The 22,630-nt window shown below is 49.5% G+C and overlaps 1 protein-coding gene across 4 annotated transcripts in view; it reads right to left on the reverse strand.

Moving 5' to 3' along the window:
* Traf2 (TNF receptor associated factor 2) overlaps positions 1–21,156 on the reverse strand; it is a 30,937-nt gene extending 9,781 nt beyond the window's left edge. For 2 of the 4 annotated variants that reach the window (XM_074052786.1, XM_020183972.2), the window contains exons 1-7: positions 21,090–21,156; positions 13,701–13,870; positions 9,046–9,264; positions 7,926–8,004; positions 7,499–7,597; positions 1,633–1,794; positions 205–276 (exon numbers count right to left, since the gene is read on the reverse strand). In XM_074052786.1, the coding sequence (XP_073908887.1) occupies positions 205–276; positions 1,633–1,794; positions 7,499–7,597; positions 7,926–8,004; positions 9,046–9,233 (600 nt within the window). In that variant the 5' untranslated portion in view covers positions 9,234–9,264; positions 13,701–13,870; positions 21,090–21,156. The remainder of the gene's footprint in view (positions 1–204; positions 277–1,632; positions 1,795–7,498; positions 7,598–7,925; positions 8,005–9,045; positions 9,265–13,700; positions 13,871–21,089) is intronic. The other 2 variants (XM_074052785.1, XM_074052784.1) reach the window with 2 other exon arrangements.
* Positions 21,157–22,630: the final 1,474 nt, after the last annotated feature.

The raw sequence follows: 22,630 nt of genomic DNA on the forward strand, positions 1-22,630 counted from the left end.
CACACACACACACTCTCTCTCTCACGCACACGACTTGCCCGAGAGTAACAACGCATGTGGGAGGATAAAGCACTGGCTGGCCCAGAATGTGGTTGCCATACTCTGAGCTCGTCACCCCATCTCGTGACCCGAATGGCAGGAAGCTTTGCCACCCTGCCACAGCCCACCCGCACAGTCCTCCAAGGACATGAGGACATGCCTCACCTTCTCCCGAGAGATCTTCTTGCCGCAGCCATCACAGGGCAATGGGAACTTGGGGCAGACCTCATTGTGTGCCTTAAAGAGAAGCAGTCAGGAGCATGAGACAGGGACATCACCACTGAGCCTAGGGTAGTGGAGATACACAGTGCTCGGACAGCAGCCGGAGCCCCAGGTGTTGCTGGTATGCTTGTGGCCCCTTCCGACCCTCTCTGGAGACTGTACAACTCTGGGTGGTGTCTTGCAGGCCCCAGAGCTTCAGACTTTAGGACTTTCTTCTTCCTCTGCAGTCTCCAGAGCACATGAGAAAGATAAAGTTACTGTAGAGGACTGAAGAGGGACGCATCGCCATTTTGCAACCCCTGCCTTGAACAAAGAGTTGACAGGAGGACAAAGAATAGCTGTGCTACCTGGGAGGTACAAGGTTGGCAGGACTTTCTGTCATCTAGACTGAGCTGGTCTCTCATGGACGAACAGGGCAGCCAGATCACCTCCTGAGAGACCCTGTTGTGCTACTGCGGAATGCGCAGCCCCCCAGACAGGCTCTGCTCAGGCCTGTCCACATGTCAGAAGAGCACAGTGTCAACACCTGGGGTGTAATCAGCAAACAAAGCAAGAAGGAATCCTGAGTAACAAAGGGCCTGGAAAAAGATGCCCACCCACGGAAGAAGCATTAAAGATTTAGTACTCCAAAGATGTTTCAATGGAACTCAGTGAGGGATACTGTCTAGACTTGATGCCAATAAATGAATGTGAAGAACACTTTCAGACAGTGGGAATGCAGACAAGCCAGCAAGTTGCGTGAGCAGTTACTGTTAAACTTTAGATGTGGTCGCTGTGGTTTAGATAAGTGCCCCCAAATGCCCATGTGATAAAGGACTAGCCCCCAGAGTGGCGGTAAGGGAGGGGATGGAATCTTTAACAGGTGGGTCCTAATGGGAGGTCTTCACGTCCTTAGAGACATGCCCTTGAAGGGGATATTGGGATCCCAGCATTCCTCTTCCTCTCACTTCTCAGCCATGAGGTGAGTAGTCTTACTCTGCCATGTACTCCAGACTCAAACCTTTTCTCTTTAGAAGGTGATCATCTTGGCAATGGTAATAATGCATTGTAGCTCTGTGCCCTTTAGAAATACATATTGAACTATTTGTGAGTTAAATGGCATTAAGTCAGACTATTTGGGTGCGGGGGAACAACACAGACTGGTACAGCACACAGCCATCCTCTCTACCGGGTACGTGTGAACTTTTCTAAAATAAAATGCTTTTTAAAGCGATTCAGTATTGACTTCACACCCTCGTGGCTCCAGGAAAGGGTTGATGCCGTGAAGACAAGTGTGAAGGAACCAAGCCAGCTCCAACCTCAGGCACTGAACTGCAGCTCAGAGCCCACAGTGTGGCCATGGTCACGCAGGCCACACCCCGCCCAGCGCACCTCCAGGTTCGCATGGCTACAGGATGCCCGGCAGTGCCGGCAGTTCAGGCTCCTCTCAGGGCACTCCTGCTCAGCATGGCGCTCCTTCTCGCCGAGGCGGACCAGGCCTTTACATGCGGGGCACTCGGTCAGCAGGAATGGGCAGAGTCCTTCGTGGCAGCTCTGGCAACAAAAGGAGGAGGTTTCCGCAGAGCACATGCAGACGCTGCGGGCAGCCATGGCATGTGCACGTGGCTTAGTGTCCATGTACCAGCCTGCCCACCCATCTCAGAGCTCACTCTCCATGGCCTCCACAGGTCAGAGGGTGAACAGACACAGCAGCGTGTTCTCCTCTCCCCGCTTCCAGACACCAGGGATACTGACTCTGGCCTGTCCCGGACTGAGCCAATGGGCCACTCCACTGCAGCTGGCCTCTGGGTGAGTGCTGCCCCACCTCTGGAACAGTTGAATGCATGCAGTGCTGGGCCCAATGTCAGCTCCCAATTGAGAAAGCAGCTTGTCTCCAGCTGTGAGGCACACACAGCAGAGCTGTGCCAGAGACCTTCCAGTCCTAGCAATGGTGTGGGGAGCACAGAATGTGCATGGGAGATGCAGAGATGGTGTGGAAACCACTGCTGCTGCTTCTGGCACCAGGAACCCTGGGCACAGTCACCTAGCAAAAGCCAAGGTACTAGCCAGGCCATGGTGTCAGCAGCCAGGCCTGCAGTGGGCTGTGTGAAGTGCACAGGATGTGCATCTGAAGAGATCTATTCTGTGAGAATAGGCCCAGGGACCACAGTGAGAAACGGTGACCACCCAGGAGCCCACTCATTCATCCCAACAACTTGAGAGCTGACAAACAGCGAGGCAGGTCCATGAATGCAAATGCCCCTGACCTCTCAGAACTGATGACTTGGGAGCAGTGGGCATTAACACAGGAATGTCCCGACTATGAGCCAGGAGAGACAGGACAGTGGAGGTGAGGTCAGGCTGGAGAAGGCATCCAAGATGCACTCTAGGGAAGGGAGGAACCCTGAGTTGCTGCTAGGTGAGGTAGGACATTCAGAGCATTTCAGGAAAATCAGGGCAGCATGGAGAAAGACATGGAGAGAGAGTGAGTGAACACAACAGAAACCCAGAATCCAGGCCCCCCCAGGGGTCTGAAGCTGCTCTGGGTAGGGCCTCATAGACCATCCTGAGGACTGCCCTACTGTGAGTGATCTGAACAGAAAGGTGTCAGGATTGGCTGAGTCTTTCAAAGGTCTTCCTGGCTGCCATGCTGCATAAAGACTAGAAGAAAGGTTGGGGAGCCACTGCAGTAACTGACAAGGGGTAAGAGTGAGGGCCACTGGGAAGATGTGACAGAGAGGAGTGGATTCTGGATATGCTTGGGGAGCCAAGTGGATCTACTGCAAACTGAGTGTGGTATACCAGTTAGAAGAACAGAAAGGCAGGACCCCAGGCCTTCTGCCTCCAGCCATTGGAGGGATGAGGTCAGCTCACAGAGGACAGGGAGATGCAGAAACCAGCATGGCAAGTCTGAGAGAAGTGGGTTGTGAAGGTAGGCAGAGCAAGAGGATGGTCACTAGAGGAACATGGGGTTAAAGGAACTTTCTTGGCTAAGTCTTTTAAATTCTGGTAAAATACACTGAAAACTTATCATCCTAACCACTTTAAGTGCACAGTTCAGCGCATTAAACACATTCAGTGTTGTGTAGCCATCATCACCATCCATCCACAGAACTCTCATCTTCCCACACAGAAACTCTGTCCCCATTAATGCTAGCTCCACATCCCCTGGGAACCTTCATCCCACTGACCCTCTTTATGGACCCACGGAATCCACAAGATTGGTTCTTCTGGACCTGGCTTAGCCTACCAAGCTCAAGGTGAGACTCTGAAGCAGCAGACTTGCTAAGTACCAATAGGTACAACCAGACAAGGGAGAAATTGCTGGTGAGGGACTAGGGGAACACCATGAGAAGCAAGTTCCTGAGCCTGAGAGGTGGTTAAAACAGGGCAGGGAAGACTGAACTGTAGGGTCCCTCATGGTAACTCAGAAACCCCATGAGGATTGGGGTTGTAGCTCAGGGTCCCCTGGATGACTAGGGAAAGGTCACTCTGAGAGGACAAGGGGATGAAGGACCCTCATTCAAGTCTTGGGAAGCAGGTGGAGTTCCAGACAAGCCACTGTATGGGGGACAGTACCTATGAGACTCTCAAGTGACATCCCTTTGTCCAGGGACAGGGGATCTGCCAGAAAATGAGCTGCAGCCTGAGTGCTGGGCCCCTCCACAAGCTTGGAAGCCCAGGGGCCAGGACACCCACACCATGAACAGTCTGTTCAAAGAGGCTGAAACTTCTGAGCTCCTCTGGCCAGTATAGATGTGCTCTGTGTATGTGGCCCCATGGCTCCCTGTGTGTGCAACCACCAGTTACCAAACAAGCAAAGAGTTGCTTCAGGAGCTACTGTAACTTAATAGTTGATGAAGCATAAAAAATAAATCACAGCCAGGTGCCAGTGGCTCATGCATATAATCCTAGCTAATCAGGAGGCAGAGATGAGGAAGATCACAGTTCGAAGCCAAATAATTCACAAGACCCTATCTCAAAAACAAACAACACAAAAAAAGGTTGACAGAATGGCTCAAGTGGTAGAGTGCTTGCCTAGCAAGCGTGAAGCCCTGAGTTCAAACCCCAGGACCACCAAAAAATACCTAAGCTCATGTCTATAATTCTAGCTACTCAGAAGGCAGAGATCAGGAGGATCACAGGTCAAAGCCAGTCCGGGGCAAATAGTTCACAAGAACCTATCTTGAGAATATCCAACACAAAACAGCTCGCACAGTGGCTTAAGTGTTAGAGTGCCTGCCTAGCATGCATGAAGCCCTGAGTTCAAATCCCAGTACCACACACACACACACACACACACACACACACACACACGCCTAAATCTCAAATAAATAAATAAAAGGCTATTTTTTAAAACTTTGAGGGCTGGAAGTGTGGCTGAAGTGGTAGAGTGCCTGCTAACAAAAATGCCAAGCCCTGAGTTAAAACCCCAGTATGACCTAAATAAATAAACTAATAATAAATAAATAAATAAATAAAACTTTATTGAAATAGTGCTGGGGTATAGCTCAGTGATAGTGTACTTGCCTAGCATGCATGAGGTCCTGAGTTCAATCCCTACACCACACACACACAAAAAAAACATAAGTGAAATGATATGACAGCTTGCACTTGCTTTAAAGTAGTCCACAAAGGAGAACATATGGAGGAGCATGTAACTGAAGGCTGGTCACTACTCTAGGCAGTGGGAGCCCAGGAGCCCCAGTACTGACCTGTTCCAGCCCAAACTTGCCATGTGTTTGAAATTTCAGTGGTACAGCAAGTGCTTAGCATATGTGAGGCCCTAGGTTCGTGCCCTGCACTGATGCTTGAGATTTCTACCTAAATTCAGCACTGTGGGCAGCAAGTATAACTGCACCACCACACTCAGTCTCCTCTCCAACCCCAGGAGACATGACTCCAAGACATCAGTACTTATTCAACCAAAACTTAAGTTTAACATTTTAAGCAAATACAGTTGCTATAATTTGGAATTTCCCAAGCACACTGGCTGTGACAGCTCTCCACTGCTATGTGCTTACTTGCACCTGTCTGGTCCTCAGTGCCACCTGCTGTCAGCCTTACAGCCCAGAAGCTGGCTGTGGAACCCATATTACTAGAGGCTCTTAGCAGGTAATCTAGAGACATTTTAGTCTCAACTGGGGCTTTAAAATCATCCCATTCTTCGAAGGAAAGGCATCATCACAAAGGAAAAACAAAATCAAAGGCTAAATGGAATTTTTCTCCATTATTCCAAACTTTTCAATTTGGACTATCAAGAAAAAAATAAAGCTTTAGCCTCAGTATTGGTTTTCATAGTAATGGCCAAGCAGTAAACAGATGTGGGCTGTCAAGAGGAGAGTCAGGAACTCTGTAGAGGTGGGGCTGACTACTATGCATTTTCTGTCCCAGCCTGTGACATTTACCGCCAGTGAGGCTTTATCAGTATAATCACACAATAGCAGAGCTGTCCCAGAGCAGTGTCTGCCCCTCCCATGTGACCAAACCTGACTCCTCTTAGGGACTTTCCAGAGTTCTCAAAGGGCACAGCCAGGGACTTTCCACCCTGCATGCTTACAGGACTGCATGGCGCCAAGCCCATGGCCTGGCTGCAGTTCCTGGCCTTCAGCCAGAGATGCACACAGCTACTGACCTCAATTACCACAGGCCTCGAGGAGTTACAGACCCTAGAGGAATCCAGAGACCAATATTCCACCTGCCCCCTGAAGGACAGGAAGGCATATAGTACCCCCACATTGCCCCCTGTACTCGCCCAGGAGGAAGCCTGAGCCAGTCACTTCCCCAGGGGCCATCTCCTTCACAGTTAGCACCAAGGGCTGTGGCCCCTGACCATGCTAGGAAAGAGGATGTAGCTCTTCATTTACCTGGGACAGTCAAAGTTGCTCTCCAGAGCCTGAGACCACAAAGCAGAATAAGTCAACAAGGGAAGTATGGCCAGGCACACACACACAGGAGCAGGACAGGAGAACTGGAGATTAGAATTCCAATCCCCCCAAGGTTCATCTCAATATAAGACTTCCATGCCCACTGCCTGGGCACAAAGACATCTGTCTCCATGGGCCTTGAGCCAGCAATCCTGGCCTAGGAGGTCCTCTAAGCATAGAAAGCAAGGTTCTGAGCAAACAGTACTTTACAGCCCTACCACTATACAGCTGGATGGGAATGGCATCAAGGTCCCTTCCTACTTCCAGATCACCCACTGACCACAGCCCCCACCCAGCCCCCACTATTCTACTGTCTGTTTGGAACTGATGACTCTAGGGAACAGTCTATAGGGAACTTACATGAGTCAACTCCTACAGAACTTGTCCTTCTATGACTGGCTTATTCATTAGCATGATGTCATTAAGAACCACCTCTGCTGTAGCAGGTGTCAGACTCCCCTTCCTGCAGCGTGGATGGACCCCTGCTGTTTACCCAGCACATGCGTAAACAGTGTGACTCTCTAGGTCATTTCCATCTTTTGACCACTGTGAATAGTGCTACTGCTGCAGCTATTCCTATACAAGTGCCTGTTCAAGATAAACTTTTTGAAGGTCATTTTATTAAGAGAAGAAAAAATGAATGCTTTGGTGGACCAGAGACCTGGACTAGCCACTTGGCCTCTATGCTGCAGGTTTAGTTGCAGATGCCTAAAAGTGATGTGAGGTGCACATTGACATCACCAGTATGCCAGTGCAGGACACAAGCCAGCCAAAGCTGGCACAGAGACAAAGCATATGAAGTCAGGCACCAGTCAGGCACCTCTGTCACTGGCCAAAAGCCTCTCTGTGACCACAGATGAATGCAATTTCCAGTGTCAACACGATTCACAATAAGAATCCCTGCGGACACAAGACACCTGACATAGAACCCCATGAAGCTTGGAAGCTAGTTTCCATTGCAGAGCTGATCTGCCCTCCATTCCTGGACACCTGCTGCTAAACTGATTCAGTGCTTCAGGGCCAGCACAGCACCCCCTGGTTCGCAGCCATGCAGCACAGGTCTGCAGCTTGCACAACAGCCATGCCCCTGTGGACAGACTAGGAAACTAAGGCACAGGGAAGGGAGGCACCAAGCTCTATGGTGAGGCCTGTGTTGCACCATTTGCAGCTGTACCTCTTCCTCTACATAAACAGACAGGCCAGTCCCAATAAGAGCAGAATGCAGCTCTGATTAGAATTGCTCTGAGGAGTGGACTCTCCACTATGGGGCTTCAGCCACCAAGCCACCTGCAGGCTGAGTGGCCCATACCAATGTAGAGATGCTTCTTTACCTCGTATTCTTTCAGGGTCCCCTTCCAAGTGCACCCATCATTGGAGCAGACAGCCGGCAGGCTCTCCACCTCCCTGCGGGCGGCATTATCTGGGAAGGCCTGGGAAGAGCAATGTCCCTGGGTTAAACATCCTCCCAGCATCCCACTGACCACAAAATGTCACCCAAGGCCTCATCCACATCAACCCATGCCACTTTCCTAGGCCAGCTTGACAAGAGGAGGATGACCCTGAGGACACCCTCACACCAACTCTACAATTTCTACAAACCCTAAGCAATCGCATGTTTACTCAAGGACAACTTCTACAGTATTCGCACGTCTGTTAAGAGGCAAGTTCTAGCTTTGCCATCAGTGTGAACTACTAAAGGAAACTCCAAAGCATTTTTTGCTCATTTTGACATTTCCAGCTTCAAGATATTGTACTTACCGAACTGCTTTCTAAAATAGAAATGCCTTCTTCATATATGCCCTCATGGACACAGGCAGCACAGTTCTGAGGCCCAGAGCTAGCAGAAACAGAGGAGAAAAAAGTCCCACTGTAAAACCTGCTACAAAGAGTAGTCCACAAACCAACTCCACACCACAACACAAATTCTTAACCTTTCTCATCTTTGATGAAACCAAAAAGCATACATGAATTGTACAATATTTAAAAGGGTTCATAAAGATAAGAAAACTTAAATACTGAAAAGGGTATGGTGAGGCTTGAACTTGCAATAAGTCATTTCTTTTCTTTCTTTTTTTTTTTTTTAACCAGTGTTAGGGATTGAACTCACCTAGGCAAGCATTGTACATTGGGCTACCTCCGGCCCCATTCCTTCCATTTGTCAACAAGGCACTCGCTCTCTGAGAAACACATCACCCAAAGACACACTCTAGAAACACCGCACAGGCTCTGCTGCTGATGGGAAGGCAGTTCACCTTCTCATAGCAGTGCACAGCCAGTGTCCACAGAACAGCCACCACACAGGCGGCTCACCTGACCACTTAGAGCAGACTGGGGAGCCATAAGCCTCCTGTTAAACTTTCTAGTGCTGCTGGGTGCTGGTGGCTCACGCCTATAACTCTAGCTACTCAGGAGGCAGAGATGAGGAGGATCTCAGTTTGAAGCCAGCCAGGGGCAAATAATTTGGGAGACCCTATCTGGAAAAAAACCCATCATAAAAAAGGGCTGATGGAGTGGTCAAGTGGTAAAAAACATTTCTAGTGCGACATTACCAAGGAAGAAACAGTTGAAATTACCCCTAATGATACATTGTAATTTAACCCCAGTTTTTAGTATTTCAATACATAATCAGTATTTTTTTTTGGCAGTACTTGAATTTGAACTCAGAGCTTCATGCTTGCTAGGTAGTCACTATACCACTTGAGCCATTCCACCAGCCAGTAACCAATATTTTTAAATGATTAATTTACATTGTTGGTTTACGCTAAGCCTCCAGAATCCACAGAGGGTTTAAGACCTGGAACCACCATACTAATAGGGCACCTCTAATGACAGCACCACCCGCCTGCCCCCACCCAACCAGGCAGCTGGCCATGCGCACCTGAGGATGCTGGTCAGACAGAAAGAGCAGTAGCGATGGCCACACTGGGCCTGGAAGGGCCTCCGCAGGACATTTCTGCAGGCCGAGCACAGGTACTTGGCCTCCAGCTTGGTCCCCAGGAGGGTCTTGGAGAAGCCAGGTTGCAGCAGGTCTAGAGAGCCAGGGGGGGTCACACTTGCTGCAGCCATGAGAGCTGTAACCCCCACACACCACGAAGCCCTAAGGAAGAATACAGACTATGTCATATGTCAACTGCAGAACAACCTCAGGAGGGAAATGAAGGCTGTAGAGCCTGGTGAGGGGCCTGGGCTACTACACTGGCTTGTGAGAGAGGATTCAAGAAACAGGATTTCAGAGCTCTGAGGAATCTTGAAGACAGGCTAGTCTAATTTCCTGCTACAAATGTGTGAAGAGAGGTTCAGCAAGGTGGCAGACACATGCCAACAGCAATGCTGACTCACCTGTGGGTATGACTGACTGGGAGGCCTCCTGCTAATACTAATGGTCAATGTCCTCCACATTGCGCCCACAGCTATACAATAAACATCTTTTGGGATGGTGGCTCGCTTCGAAAACATACCACAATAATAGTGAGACAGCAAGTCTCCACCTACCAGTTCCTTGGGTCCTAGACAGCACCCAAGAGACGGCCATACCTGGGCAGGGGATGCAGTCAGCTTGGTAGCAGACACTGAGCTCCCCATTTCCTATCAGATCCCCACACACACACTCTACACTAAGCACAGAGCCTACAAAGCCCCCTGAATGACAACCCAGCCCTGGCGCCTGCCATCTCCACCAAGGTGCTTCACTTGGATCGCCCCATGCCTGGTGCCCATCCTGCTGCCCCTTCTAAGCCTTAACAGCTGCACCTGCAGAGCTGCCTCCACCCACCCCATCCCACTTTTCTTCTCCCTGAACTATGGCTCTTCCTCAGCCTAAGGCTCCCTCCCTATCCCTCCTGTGCTGCAATCTCCACTGGGCTCCTTCTTGACCTTCAGAGTAAACATACAGCAGGCTTCCCTCCTCCCTGTGCACCAGAGGAAAAGAATTCTTCTCAGGACTGAAGCTGAGGTTGATGCTGATGAGCAAGAATGCCAAGTTGACCCGCAGATCAGGCAGAGAGAAAGCAAGGAGCCACCCAGCAAGCCAGGCATTCTCACAGGTGCTAAGCCTGACTCAGATCCCAACAGCAATATGAGCATGCCTCTCTAGAGTGCCAGAGCTCCTCTACAGGCGAAAAGGGGGCAGAGAGGACAACCAACTGCGAATCTCCAACTCATGGCCTTGGGTCTTTCTCACGCCAACATTTTCAGAAGGGGGCTGGGCACTCACTTGTAATACACAAAAACATATCTCAGAGCTCCTGGCTAAAGTGAGGTTAGGTTAGTGCATGTGTGCTGAGCCCACAGGACATGAGAACTTCCATGTTACAGTCACCCGGGAGAACAGACATGAACCTGAAACACAACTGGACAGCAGCATGGCGTGGAGAGGGCCTTCCCACGTTGCAGTATAAGGCCTCTAATGAGAGGCCAGTTTCTGCAGTCTTGCATCTGGTACTGACGGGGTGGGGCTAACACCCAGAGGCATGCTGCTCCTTAGTGATGACCTCCTCACCATATTCACCTTCCCCAAAGCAGCCTAAACGCTAGCACTGGATTCCATAACCACACTCTGTTCCTGGCCAGGGCTCCTCAGAGTCTGATAAGAAGGGCATAGAAACCAAGCTGTCTCTCACACAGAAGAGCAAGTTTGTTTTGCTGAGGACAAGGGGGTAGCTAAGGGGACTCTCAGTACCACCCATGACCAAGGAAGGAGCTCAGTCCCAGAAGGTGACTCCAGGGCACATCCTGAGAACACAGAGCAGGAAGGAGCTCTCCCTAGGGAGAGGCCCTGAGGGGCAGGGGAGGTGGAGGGGCTGCAAGTAGCATGGAGCAGTGGTGGCCTGAGTGTCCTCCCTCTAGACAAAACCTCAGTCATTTCAACTATGGAATCACCTCCTGGAACCATTCCAACCCTGAAGTGGCAGATAAGGCTTCCTTCTACAGAAATGACAGTAGCACTGACTGCTCTGTACCCAGCCAGGGTCTTGCTGCTTCATTTGAATCTGACTGCTGCCCTCGGCTCAGCAGCAGGCCTACCAACCTACTTGCCCAGCTGTCTTCCCAAGGTCCAAATCACTAAAGAGGGTCCTGGCAGCCCTCAAAGGCCCTGTCCAGCAGTCAGAGCACTGGTTGGAAGGCTGAAGAGTGGAAAGCAGTGCTGCTGTGTAGCCTGATAAGTGTGGGGCACTTGGTCCCTGGACTTGCCTGAGAAAATGACAGACCTCTCACAGCAGGCCCTGTTACTGGCCAGCCTCAGATGCGCCCAAGAGGCCAAATGCTGTTAAGGCCCTTCTTTTCCTCTTCCCTGGATGCCTTCCCAGAAAGTGGGCTTCTCTATCTCAGGGCCACTTGCTGTGTGCCAAGGATTCACCAAACCCAGGAAGCTCTGAGTCTAATTCCAATTGGCCCCAGTCTCTGGTTGATCCTGACAGCTCTGCCTCCCACAGCAGCGGCCCTCTTGCTGCCCTGCCCTCTGCTCTCTTTCACACCCACACCAAACAGAACCCCACACCATATATCTCACACCAGGGAAAGTCCATCTGCTATCATCTGTTCTGTTCATTCAACAAATGCTTTCAGACCCTCAGGTGCCAGCATGGCTGGTCCTTGGCATCTCTGAAGGTGGTCAGTCCAGGAATGAGAGTCCCACTGGAACAAAGACCAAGAACCTTCAGAGAGCTCATATCACACTTTTCTGTAATGTTCACAGGTATCAAAAAGAGGAAAGAAATGTCACCTACAAACCCTGAAAAGAGGCAACTACCAAAGAACTCCTGAACAGAAAGCACTTTAACTCAGAAAAACTCAAGGCCCCAGGACAAGCACCTACACTACAAGGAGCATGTCCTCTCCTGCTGCCCTTGGAAACACATTCTACATATCTTTTCCTTGAGTGGTGCACTGACCCTCAGATCTGTAGGGCCATAATCCTCTGACAAGAAGCACAGTGATTTCCAAGCCATTAGGTAACAACTCCAGAAGGGGACCTGCATAGGGCAGTGCCTAAGAGCTGCTTTCACTGTCCTAGGCTAGTCTGATACTGGAGCACTGCAACAAGACTGTTGGTCTGCCTGCCAGACATGTGGCCCACTTTCAATCAATACTTCTGACTTTGTAATTTAATGATATCTATATCTGTATGGCACTTCAGAATTCACACCTCCTAAGCAGGTAACAGAGGGGATGCTGGAATTTTGCATGCCAAGGGTCCTAGGTAAGAACGCATACCTGCCTGTCTCTATCTTTCTGAGTGGATGGGCTCTCTTCATAGTAACATGGGTATTCCTGCTCTGATTGGTGGCAGATCTAAACAAATGTTCCAGAAGGGTCTGTGCAGTGGTGCGTGCCTGTAATATTAGTTGTTGAGAGGCACAGGAAGGAGGATAGCTTCAGGCCAGCCTGAGCAGCACAGTGAAATACCATCTCAAAAGCAGATCAAAACAAAACAACAAATGTTCCAGAGAGCTCTCAATGTACCTACACTATCCAGGGTGGGCGGAGCCAGGAGCCAGGAGCCAGGAGCCTGCTTACCTTTATGCAGGCCCAGGGCTGGAGGGGTGGCTCAAGTGGTAGAGTGCTTGCCAGGCAAGCTTGAAGCCCTGAGTTCAAACCCCAGTACCACCAAAAAAAAAAAAAAAAGAAAGAAAGAGTGTGTGGACCTTTATGCAGGCCCACACACTCAGTCCCTGGTTTATAAGTGTTACATTGTGACTTGCTGCATATATCACACCATGCTTACTCTTCATGACTGGTGTTCTGAGTTTTCTGTTTTCTTTCTTTTTTTCTGGTTAAAAGCCACTCAATTGATTTCATGAACCACTAATGGTTTAAAAGCACTGCTGAGCCACTTAAGATGGAGGAATTTTCTATTTTAAATACCACTAGTTTAAAATACATGCACACATTTTTTTCTGTGTGTGTGTGTGATACTGGGGTTTGAACTCAGGGCCTACACCTTGAGCCACTCCACCAGCCCTTTTCTGTGATAGTTTTTTCCAGACAGGGTCTCACAAACTATTTGCTGAGGTTGGCTTTGAACCACAATCCTCCTGATCTCTGCCTCCTGAGTAGCTAGGATTGCAGGCGTGAACCACCAGTGCCCAGCACCCACATATTCTTACAAGCTAATTTAGAGGTTCTAGCAGTGGAGCACAGCTATCCATATACTCTTGACAAAAGAATGGTCCCTTCTATCAGGAAAGGTTGTCCTCTCCAACCAAGCATACAGATCAGGAGTGATACACATGGAGTGGCAAAGGAGGAAGGAGGCACTCACCTATCCAGCTGGATCAGTGGGGTGGCAGATGTCATAACCAGATCACCCTAACATCTAAAAGTAACATTCTTTAGGTTAAAACCCTTTTCTATATTTGTTATGTTAAATAAAAGTAAATAATTGACTGTAAAATGCAAAGAAATCCATGATTGCAGCCATGGTTGTATATGAACAGAGCACAATGGTAAAACAGAAACCTGAAGATCTGCCTAGCAAGTACAAGGCCCTGAGTTCAAACCCCGGTACCACCAAAAAAAAAAAAAGAAAGAAACCTGAAGAAGCTGCACTGGGGCAGGAGGATTCAGGGTGATCTTCCTCTTCTGTTTCCCGCGGTATCTCTCAGAGGAGACTCTTCCTTTCCAGTAGTCATTCCTTAAACCCGCTGGGTGCTGGAGACACTTTCCCACCAACTGACCACACCCTAATCCATCAATCTGCACTCCTGTCAGACATAGAATACAAAAATGGAGGGGAGGTGGAACAGATAATATATACACATGTAAGTAAATGTAAAAGCAATAAAAGAAGAAGAAAAAAAAAAACCACAAAAATGGTGTTTTTTTTCCCTAGAGTGGTAAAAAAGGGAAAGAGCTCTGCATTTGTCCTGCTTCCAGACCCCCGTCAGCAATCTCATGGACACCGCCTCACTATCAGTGACCTGGAGTGGCAGACATCGCTTTTTTTTTTTTTTTTTTTGGTGGAACTGGGGTTTGAAGCAGGTGGTCTACTGCTGGAGCCACCTGCAGTTCATTTTGCTGTAATTATTTCAGAGATGGGGGGTCTCAAAAACTATTTGCCCAGGCTACTGCTGTTTTAGACAAGAAGGAACAACTCTGAAATTGGAGTCATTACTGGCATCAAGCAGAAGAAGGTCAAAGGCCTCTGAGGTCCCACCAAAATGCCCATACTGCACTCTGGGGTTTTCAGTATTGAAAAGCCTCCTTAACCTCGGATTTGAGTCTCACTTATAAGTACATCTTTTAAGGAATGTACTGAGAGTCATTACAAACACAACAGTGCTGGGAAAAAACAGAACAAAACCCACAGCTAAACCTGGATGTAGAAGACTCACCTGCTCTAAGCAGAGTAACTAGTAGCACACCTGTCAGAGCTCCTCTGGCTCCAACACAGGATCTGAGCAACCTGGCCTGCATGGGCTGCCATATGTAATCATATAAGGCACAGAGCAGGTGGGAGGGATCGCAACTGACCATCACAACCGCTAGCATCAGACATGCACATGAACATGTGTGAGGGTCCAATGGCCTGGACTACTCCCACGTTTTGTGCATACCAAGGAACGAAAGATCAGGTGTTCTTAGCATCCAACCTATAACTAAAACACAGTGGCCCTATAGGTTCCAGGTCAGTTTTTCTGTAAAAATCCTGATGCCATCAGTCAGTTAAGAACTTGACAACCAGGATGGAGGTGTGTCTGAAGTGATAGCAGGCCTGTCCTAGCAAGCACAAGATGGTGAGTTCAAACCCCAGTACCCCTTTTAAAAAAAAAAAAAAAAGTGATCAAAAGCCAGAATTTTAGCTGGGCACCAGTGACTCACACCTGTAATCCTAGCCACTCAGGAGGCAGCGATCAGGAGAATCAAGATTCAAAGTCAGCCTGGGAAAAGTTTGCAAGACCCTTTCTTGAAAAAATCCATCACAAAAAAAGAGCTGGTGGAGTGGCTCAAGGTGTAGGCCCTGAGTTCAAACCCCAGTACCATAAAAAAAAAAAAAACAACCAACATCCACTCACAGTAACATATCCTGTTCAAGTATGTGTTCTCAGACAGGCATCTCTCATTTGTTCTAGATGTAAACTTCATACAACACTTGTACCAGACACAAACAGTATTTAGGAAATCATTCTAGTCATACGAAATACATGGACAGGCAAAACAAATCTGTCAGAGAAGTTGAGTAGCTGTAATCTTTTTTTTTTTTTTCAATGTAGGCAAGGGACAGGAAGAGGCTTTCCAGAGTGCTTGAACAATGTGTATATAAACAAAAACACATGTGGCTATACACTTAGCATATGTGAATAAAAGCACAAACAGTTTTTTTACTTCCAAAGACTAGAAAGGACAGTAAAATCCCTAATTACTGTATATCTATGCCTAGTTCTCCAAAACAATCCAAGCTCCTAATGTTAAAAACATCAGAAAGCCAGGCTCCAGTGGTTCATGCCTGTAATCCTTGCCACTCAGGAAACAGGAGGATCACGGTTCGAAGCCAGCCTGGGCAAACAGTTTGCAAGACCCTATCTTGAAAAAACCCATCACAAAAAAGGACTGGTGGAGTGACTCAAGATGTAGGCCCTAAGTCCAAGCCCCAGTACAGCAAAAAATAAGCCCCAGTACAGCAAAAAATAAAACAAAACAAAACACAGAGGCTGGGCACCAGCGCTCAAGCCTATAATCCTAGCTGCTTGGGAGGCTGAGATCAGGAGAATTGTGGTTCAAGGCCAGCCTTGGCAAATAGTTTGTGAGACTCCCATCTCCAAAAATAACCAAAGCAAAATAGACTGGAGGTGTGGCTCAAGCACTTGCTTTACAAGTGTGAAGTCCTGAGTTCAAACCTCAGTCTCACCAAAAAAAAAAAAAAAAAAAAAAAAGAAATCTCAAGAATGTGGTTTTTGGGGGGATGGGAGGAAACATTTAAGACAAGGTCTTCCCATGTAGCTCAGGCTGACTGGAAGAAACTATGTAACCCAGGTGGAACTGGAATTTATGATCCTCTTGCCTCTGCCTCTCAAGTGCTGGGATTACAAACTTGTGCCACTTGGAAAAAAGCAAGGTTTTTTTGGTTTTGGTGGTACTGGGATTGAACCGAGGGCCTCACAATTGCTAGGCAAGCACACTACCACTTGAGCCATGCCCCCAATATTTTATTTTTTATTTTAAGATAGGGTCTCACTAACTTTGCTTGGGCTGGCCTTGAACTCATGACCCTCGTCCCTCTGCCTCCCAAGCAGCTGGGATTACAGGTATATACCCCCATGCCTAGCTAAGAGCAGGTTTCAATGTAAAAGAAACTTTCACACACACTGGAGAATGTAAGACCTTCAGCACCTAGCTCACTGCTCACTGCTCACTGCTCCTTCATGGAACCCAACTCCCTTCGTGAGCTCGGCTCTGGCCTGGGGGCCACAATCCAGGAAAAGGAGCAGCAGGTCATGAAGAAAAGAGGACATCCCATAAGAAAGCACCGAGACCCTGGCAGGCTGGAGTCACCTTGCTAAAGTCTGACATTCTGAATCTGGTTTGTAAACAGTTTAGTGGCCTCAATGAGCAACTCTCAAAAAGGCAGGCTGTATGTTACAAAAAACAAATGCTATTCAAACTACAACACCAAATCAGACATGATTTTGCTGATGGGGTGGGTTGCTTTGAAGCTGATACTGGAGATCAGCCAGGACACCACTCTTCTCACAGGCATACTCTACCAAATTCATGTTTCCACCCACAGCCCACTATTGTTCTACATACTGGATTCCATCTAGGAGTCCACTTAGATATACCCAGTTCTAACCCATGTACGTAACAAGTCCATTTAAATAACAGGCAGGAGCTTTAACTGGTATGCAGTCATAGGTATGAGGCACCTCAGTATGAGAAATCCACTTCAAAATTATACTTCTATATTTAAGCCCATTTTTTTTTCAGGCCCAACATAATACCAAACAGGAGTTTGTATCAACTTGAATACCTGACAACTGTTTCTACGAAGATTTTGAAAGCACACGTTGCATGGGAAAAGGTGTTGGCTAATGCCTACTCATGTAAGCCAACAGATTTAGTTTCTCATATTAAAACCTAGGGTCAATAGGGAGAGCTTAAACTAATATGCAATAATTCTGTGCCTACACAGCAGGGTCTGTTCTCAGGTGGCACTGGCTGTAGGCCCTGCTCTCTGATCTCTGCATGTGGAGTGCCAGGGCTCTGTCAGGACCTCAACACTTTAACTACAACTCACACATGCCAGGCATGGTGGTGCATGCTTATAATCCCAATACTTGGGAAGCTGAGGCAGGAGGTTTGAGAAGTTCCAGGACACAATCTGGACAAAAAAGTTAGTAAGATGCCCATCTCAATCAATAAGCCAGGCATGGTGGTGCACACCCAAGATCTCCAATATGCTGTGGGGAGATAGCAGAATATGTAGGTAGGAGAATTGCAGTCCAAGGCCAGCTCTGGGCAAAAATGTGAAACCTACCTGAAAAATAGAGCACAAAACAAGGTGAGAGTGTGGCTCAAGTGGTAGAACCCTCCTGGCAGGTGGCTTTCGGTATAAAATTGTAATTCTGAAGCAGACTCCTCCCACTTGTGACTGCATATTGATTAAAGCTCCCACTTGTTAATTACGTGGGTTAGAACAGGGTACATCTAAGTGGACTCTTATTTGGAATCAAGTATTGCAACAATAGTGGGGCTGTGAATGGAAACATGAATTTGGTGGAGTCTGCCTGTGAGAAGCACAAGTCCTTGAGTTCAAACCCCAGTACTGCCAAAAAGAAAATAAAAATAAAAAAGTAAGGTAGTTCTAGGCCAACCTGGGCTACACAAGTACAGCCTGTCTCAAAACAAAACTAAACCAAAAAATATGTATGAATATGTATACATCACCCAAACCTGACACATAAACAGCCCCAGGCCTGAGTTGCTGTACAGCCTCCGTGATGCCACATGGACCCTCTTGGACCCACTTTCTTCCCAGCAGCCAGAAGATAAGACTGGGTCTTTCTCCTCAGCTCAGAATACCTATGGCTACCCCAACCCCACCTGGCTTCCTGTCCCCCTCCCCTAAACACAGATCAGCTCTTCTTAGCAGGACCTCCTTCACTGAAAGCCCTCCTTAAACATCCACTACCTCTTCTTTCCCTAGGCCAGTCTCTCAGGAGATATAGAGTCCAGCGCTGGGCCAGTGCCAGCCCAGAGATGAACGGGAGAATCCAAGCCTCTGTGTTCTCCTCTCCCCACTGCTCCCCCTACTATTGCAGTGCATGAATCTCAGGACAGCCCAAGGCTCAGCAGGCCTGCCACACAACTGGCCTAACCTGGGAGCACCCAGCACTGAACACATGCTGGCTGTCTCAACTCCAAGTCCTGGGTTTTCCTTTTGCCTGAGTCCTCAACTCCCACCTCCTTGAGCGGTTACCCTCACTCCAGCTATGCATTCACCTCCCAAATCACAAGCCCCAAAAGCCAACTTCACTGGGACCTGGGAATAACTCCCACTGTGCCTCTTCCCCCTATAGATGGGGTAGAGTGACAGTGACCATGACGAATGCCCTCTGTGTAGCATCCATACTGGACGCCTATGAAGGAGACAGGCTCATGAACAGGAAGAACAGGCATCCAGCATGAGCCTTGAGGCTGTGCACCCTGTTTCTGGCATAATCTGTAGGGCCTGTGGACAATTTCAGTTAGATTTTCTTCTCGGGATCATCCTTGCCCACACCTGTATATGCTTAGGACTTCTTGCCATGGAACCCACTCGCCTAGGCACCCTCTGAATCCATATTTTAACCACAGTGGGGTGGGAGGGCAGCTGGCATCTCATTGTCAGAAATGAAGCCCAAACCTGACTCTCAGAACAGAAGAGTGAAATGACAGGTGGCAAGTATTTTCTTCCTGGAAGAAGTTGTTCTCTGACTGCTGCATATCTACTCCTGCACTCCAGTCACAAAATTACAGCTATTTGTGACAGCTACTCCTTTGGTGTTCTGCAAAGAACAACACCTGGGTGTAGTCTAAATGTTCCTTAGGAGGCCAGATGCTGTAGCTCATGTTTATAATGGTAGGTACTCAGAATCAAGAGGGTTGAAGCTCAAAGCAGCCCTGGGCAAATAGTTCATGAGACCCTATCTTGAAAAAAACCATCATTAGAAAAGGGCTGGTGGAGTGCCTCAAGTGGTAAGAGTGCTGCCTGCTTAGCATGCATGAGACCCTGAGTTCAAACCCCAGGGTTGCCAAAAAAATAAACAAAAATAAATAAATATTCCTTAGGAGAGGGAGGATTCTGGCTAAACGCCCCCTGTAACTATGCGGCTCCAAGGAGCATCATGGCCAGGGTGTACACATGGCCTTCACTCTATCCACTTCAATTGCCAGGACACCAGGGCCCTGCCACACACCAGGCACATCAAGAAGGTGGAGGTGGTCCTCCAGACCGCACTTTGCCCTGTGCTGGCAAGCGAAGAGGCCAGGGCCACATATGACTATGCAACCTGCAGTGGCAGAGGACTGGGGTAAGAATACAATAGGAAGAGCAGCAGGTGCACCTAGGGGTGCCAGGCAAAAGGAACAGTGAGTACAGAGGCCTGTGCCCGCTTTGGCCTTCCTGGGATCCGGGAGTGGGCACTAAGACACCTGCTCAGACTGAGAAGACAGTGCTGCTGACAGCACTCAGCCTTCCTGCTACTCACAAAGGCTTGGTAAAGAGCAACACTCAGGCTTTTCTTGTTTAAAATTCAAGCCAGAGTGAATGTTATGATGTGTAAAGTACACAGCAATACAGCTATTCTTAAAAGGCAAATAAGATTCAAGCAACAATTTTCGGTTGGTTGGGCCTCCACCTAAAAGCAGTAACTCTGGGCCACAAAACACCACCATCCTCACAGGTGAGATGTGGCCCCACAGGGGACATGTGGCAGGGCCAGGGGTGACTCTCTTTGGGAGTTTGGGAGGCAGCTGCACATTCAAGCCAGCAATGACCTTGCTCTATGTCCAAGAGGCCAAAAGTTTCAGAATCTGTTGAGTTCATTCCTCCCAACTGCCTGCTCTCTGGGCTCAGGTGACCCCTGGGTCTTTGCCTTTGGATTCCAGCCAACGTCCATGTACTGAGCGCCTACTTGGGGCTTCATCCACCAGGTCCAGAGAGGCTGTCCCAGCTTCCACAAAAGGAGCTCTGGGAGCAGACCCACCCCCTGGCATTTATGCAGCTTCCAGGTAAACAGCTGGGGGTGAGGGGCACAGGCCGGGCAGGGAGGTGAGACTTGGAAGGAAAAAGGAAGCACGGCGGGGAGAGGGGGAGCAATGAGGGGACTCCGGCGTGAAGGAGACCCAAAGCCAGAATTGCCTGGGTCCCCAGCAAGGCCCTGGGAATGGAGGGGCTCTACATCCGACTCCACACGCCCAAAAACCTGCGGGATTGGGAGGTGGGCGGCAGAAGTAGCCCTGGGATGGGGATGAGGGAGAGACCACACCTAAAGTCAAAGGGAGGACTGAGATGTCCTCGGTTCACAACAGAGGAGGGGTCGGCAAGACACAGGTGGGGCTCGTGGGTCCTACGGCCGTCACCCCAAGCCATGGACCTCCTCGCATGACGCCGGGGCCGTGACCCCTGACCTGAGACCCGGGGCCATGGAGCCCCGGCCGTGGACTCCAGTGTTGTGACTCCAGGCCGTGGCCCCTCAGCCGTGGCCCCTGGAACGCGGGATGGTCTCGAGCGTCGCCAACTTTCCCGCCCCCCTCCCTCAGACTTTCAGTTTCCGGCTCTGCCGCCCCAAGAAATCCCCTCGGACGGTGGCTGCCCCGCGCGCGCCCGTCCGCCCGCACCAGACTGCGTTCCCGACTCCGCACTTGAACACGGCCCGAACTGCGCGGGACCGGCCCCAGCTCCGATCCGACCCTGCCCCCCGACCCAGACCCGCGCTGCCTCACCCAACGGCCTCCGCGCGCCCGGAACTCCGCGCCCGCCGGGCCACCGCCCCCGCCGCCGTCGGCCCGCCCCAAGCCTGCCTGATGGACGGACGCGGGAGCCTACCAGAAGTGAGAAGAGAGCCGCAGAGCGCGCCAATTGGTCATCTCTTCCTGTCATGGGCTCGCCCTCTGACGGACTGACGACGAAACCTACCAGGAGCGAGCAGGGAGCCGCAGCGGACGCCGATTGGTCCGAACTGGCACGGCGTGGGTACTTAGGTTCGTTCTCGCGGGTTTGGTGGCATTTGGAGCATGCCCCTCTCTCCGAGGCCTCTCCTTGTATTGTGTGCATCTTAGGCCCACCTGGGGCCCTTTCGTTCCTGTCCCCGAGGGGTAATGATATGTCTGAAACTGATTGCACATTTCAAAAGGTTTAAATAGTGATTTTTATGTTGCCTGAATTTTATCACCAAACAAAACCTCTGCCCTCTCGACTCTGGAAAATGTGCAACCCACTGGGGACATACAGAAGGGAGCAGGGCTGAGGGCTGCGTGTCGAGCCATCACTACTGCCAAGGGGTCTGCCAAGCCAATAGGAATCCGAGTGCGTTCCCTCACGGGACACAGGCTTCGCCAACTACTAAGCAAACGCTCATTTCCTAGGACGTTCTGTGAATCAACACCACTCTCCCGCGGTACGGGAAAGGAAGAAGGTTCAGAGCCTGCATCTTAGGAGGCCCCTGAAGCTTTGGAAACTGCTGGGAGATGCAAAACAGTCTCAGGCTAGTCATCAGACCATGCTGGCTGCACCATTGCTCGGCCTGGAGTTGGAATTCTGTTCCTGGAAACCCACATTCCTGGGATAGAACAGCCAAGCCTTCTCACTCTGACAGAGCTCAGGTGGCCACGGGGTCGGTTGGCTTCATTGGGGCAGTTTGCCACAAGCAGTCGTGGAAATGTGAGTCCCCACCTGCAGGGTCTCCATCAAGTAGAAACTAACAGCTCTCAGGTCCAAAGAGGTGTCTCTTCCAGGCTGTATCTGGGAGGTCCAAGGGGCATCCTGAAAAGCCAGCAGCCCGGCCCAGGATAAACGTGAAGCAGAGTACCTGCTTTTTTAGGGTAAAATAGGAAAGTCCCACCAGCCTTCAGACAGTAACCTCCTCTCAGGTCGTATCAAACCCTCTGGTCTAGGTCAGTGATGTGCAGAAAAGCTGGGCTCAAGACCACCCTTAGCTCCATCCACATCCAGAAAAGATTTCCCCAGCTCTTGACACCACAGGACAGGAGCTGGTGGCACTTTGCCAGGCTCGACCTATTTGCCCAGTGCTCTGTCACAAAAATGCCTTCATTCATCATAGACTTTCTTGCTCTCAAAGGATTTTCACACATGCTTTTAAAAAAATTATTTGATTCTGATGACAGGCATTTGGGAATGTGCAGAGTTGAGACCAGAGAAAGAGAGAGAGAGAGAGAGAGAGAGAGAGAGAGAGAGAGAGAGAGAGAGAGAGAGATGGGAGGTGCCCTGAATGACAAGTGGCTGCCCTACCCCGCCCACCAGCTCA

This window comes from Castor canadensis, chromosome 13 (genome assembly GCF_047511655.1).
Source record: "Castor canadensis chromosome 13, mCasCan1.hap1v2, whole genome shotgun sequence".
In the NCBI taxonomy this organism is placed as follows: Eukaryota; Metazoa; Chordata; class Mammalia; order Rodentia; family Castoridae; genus Castor; species Castor canadensis.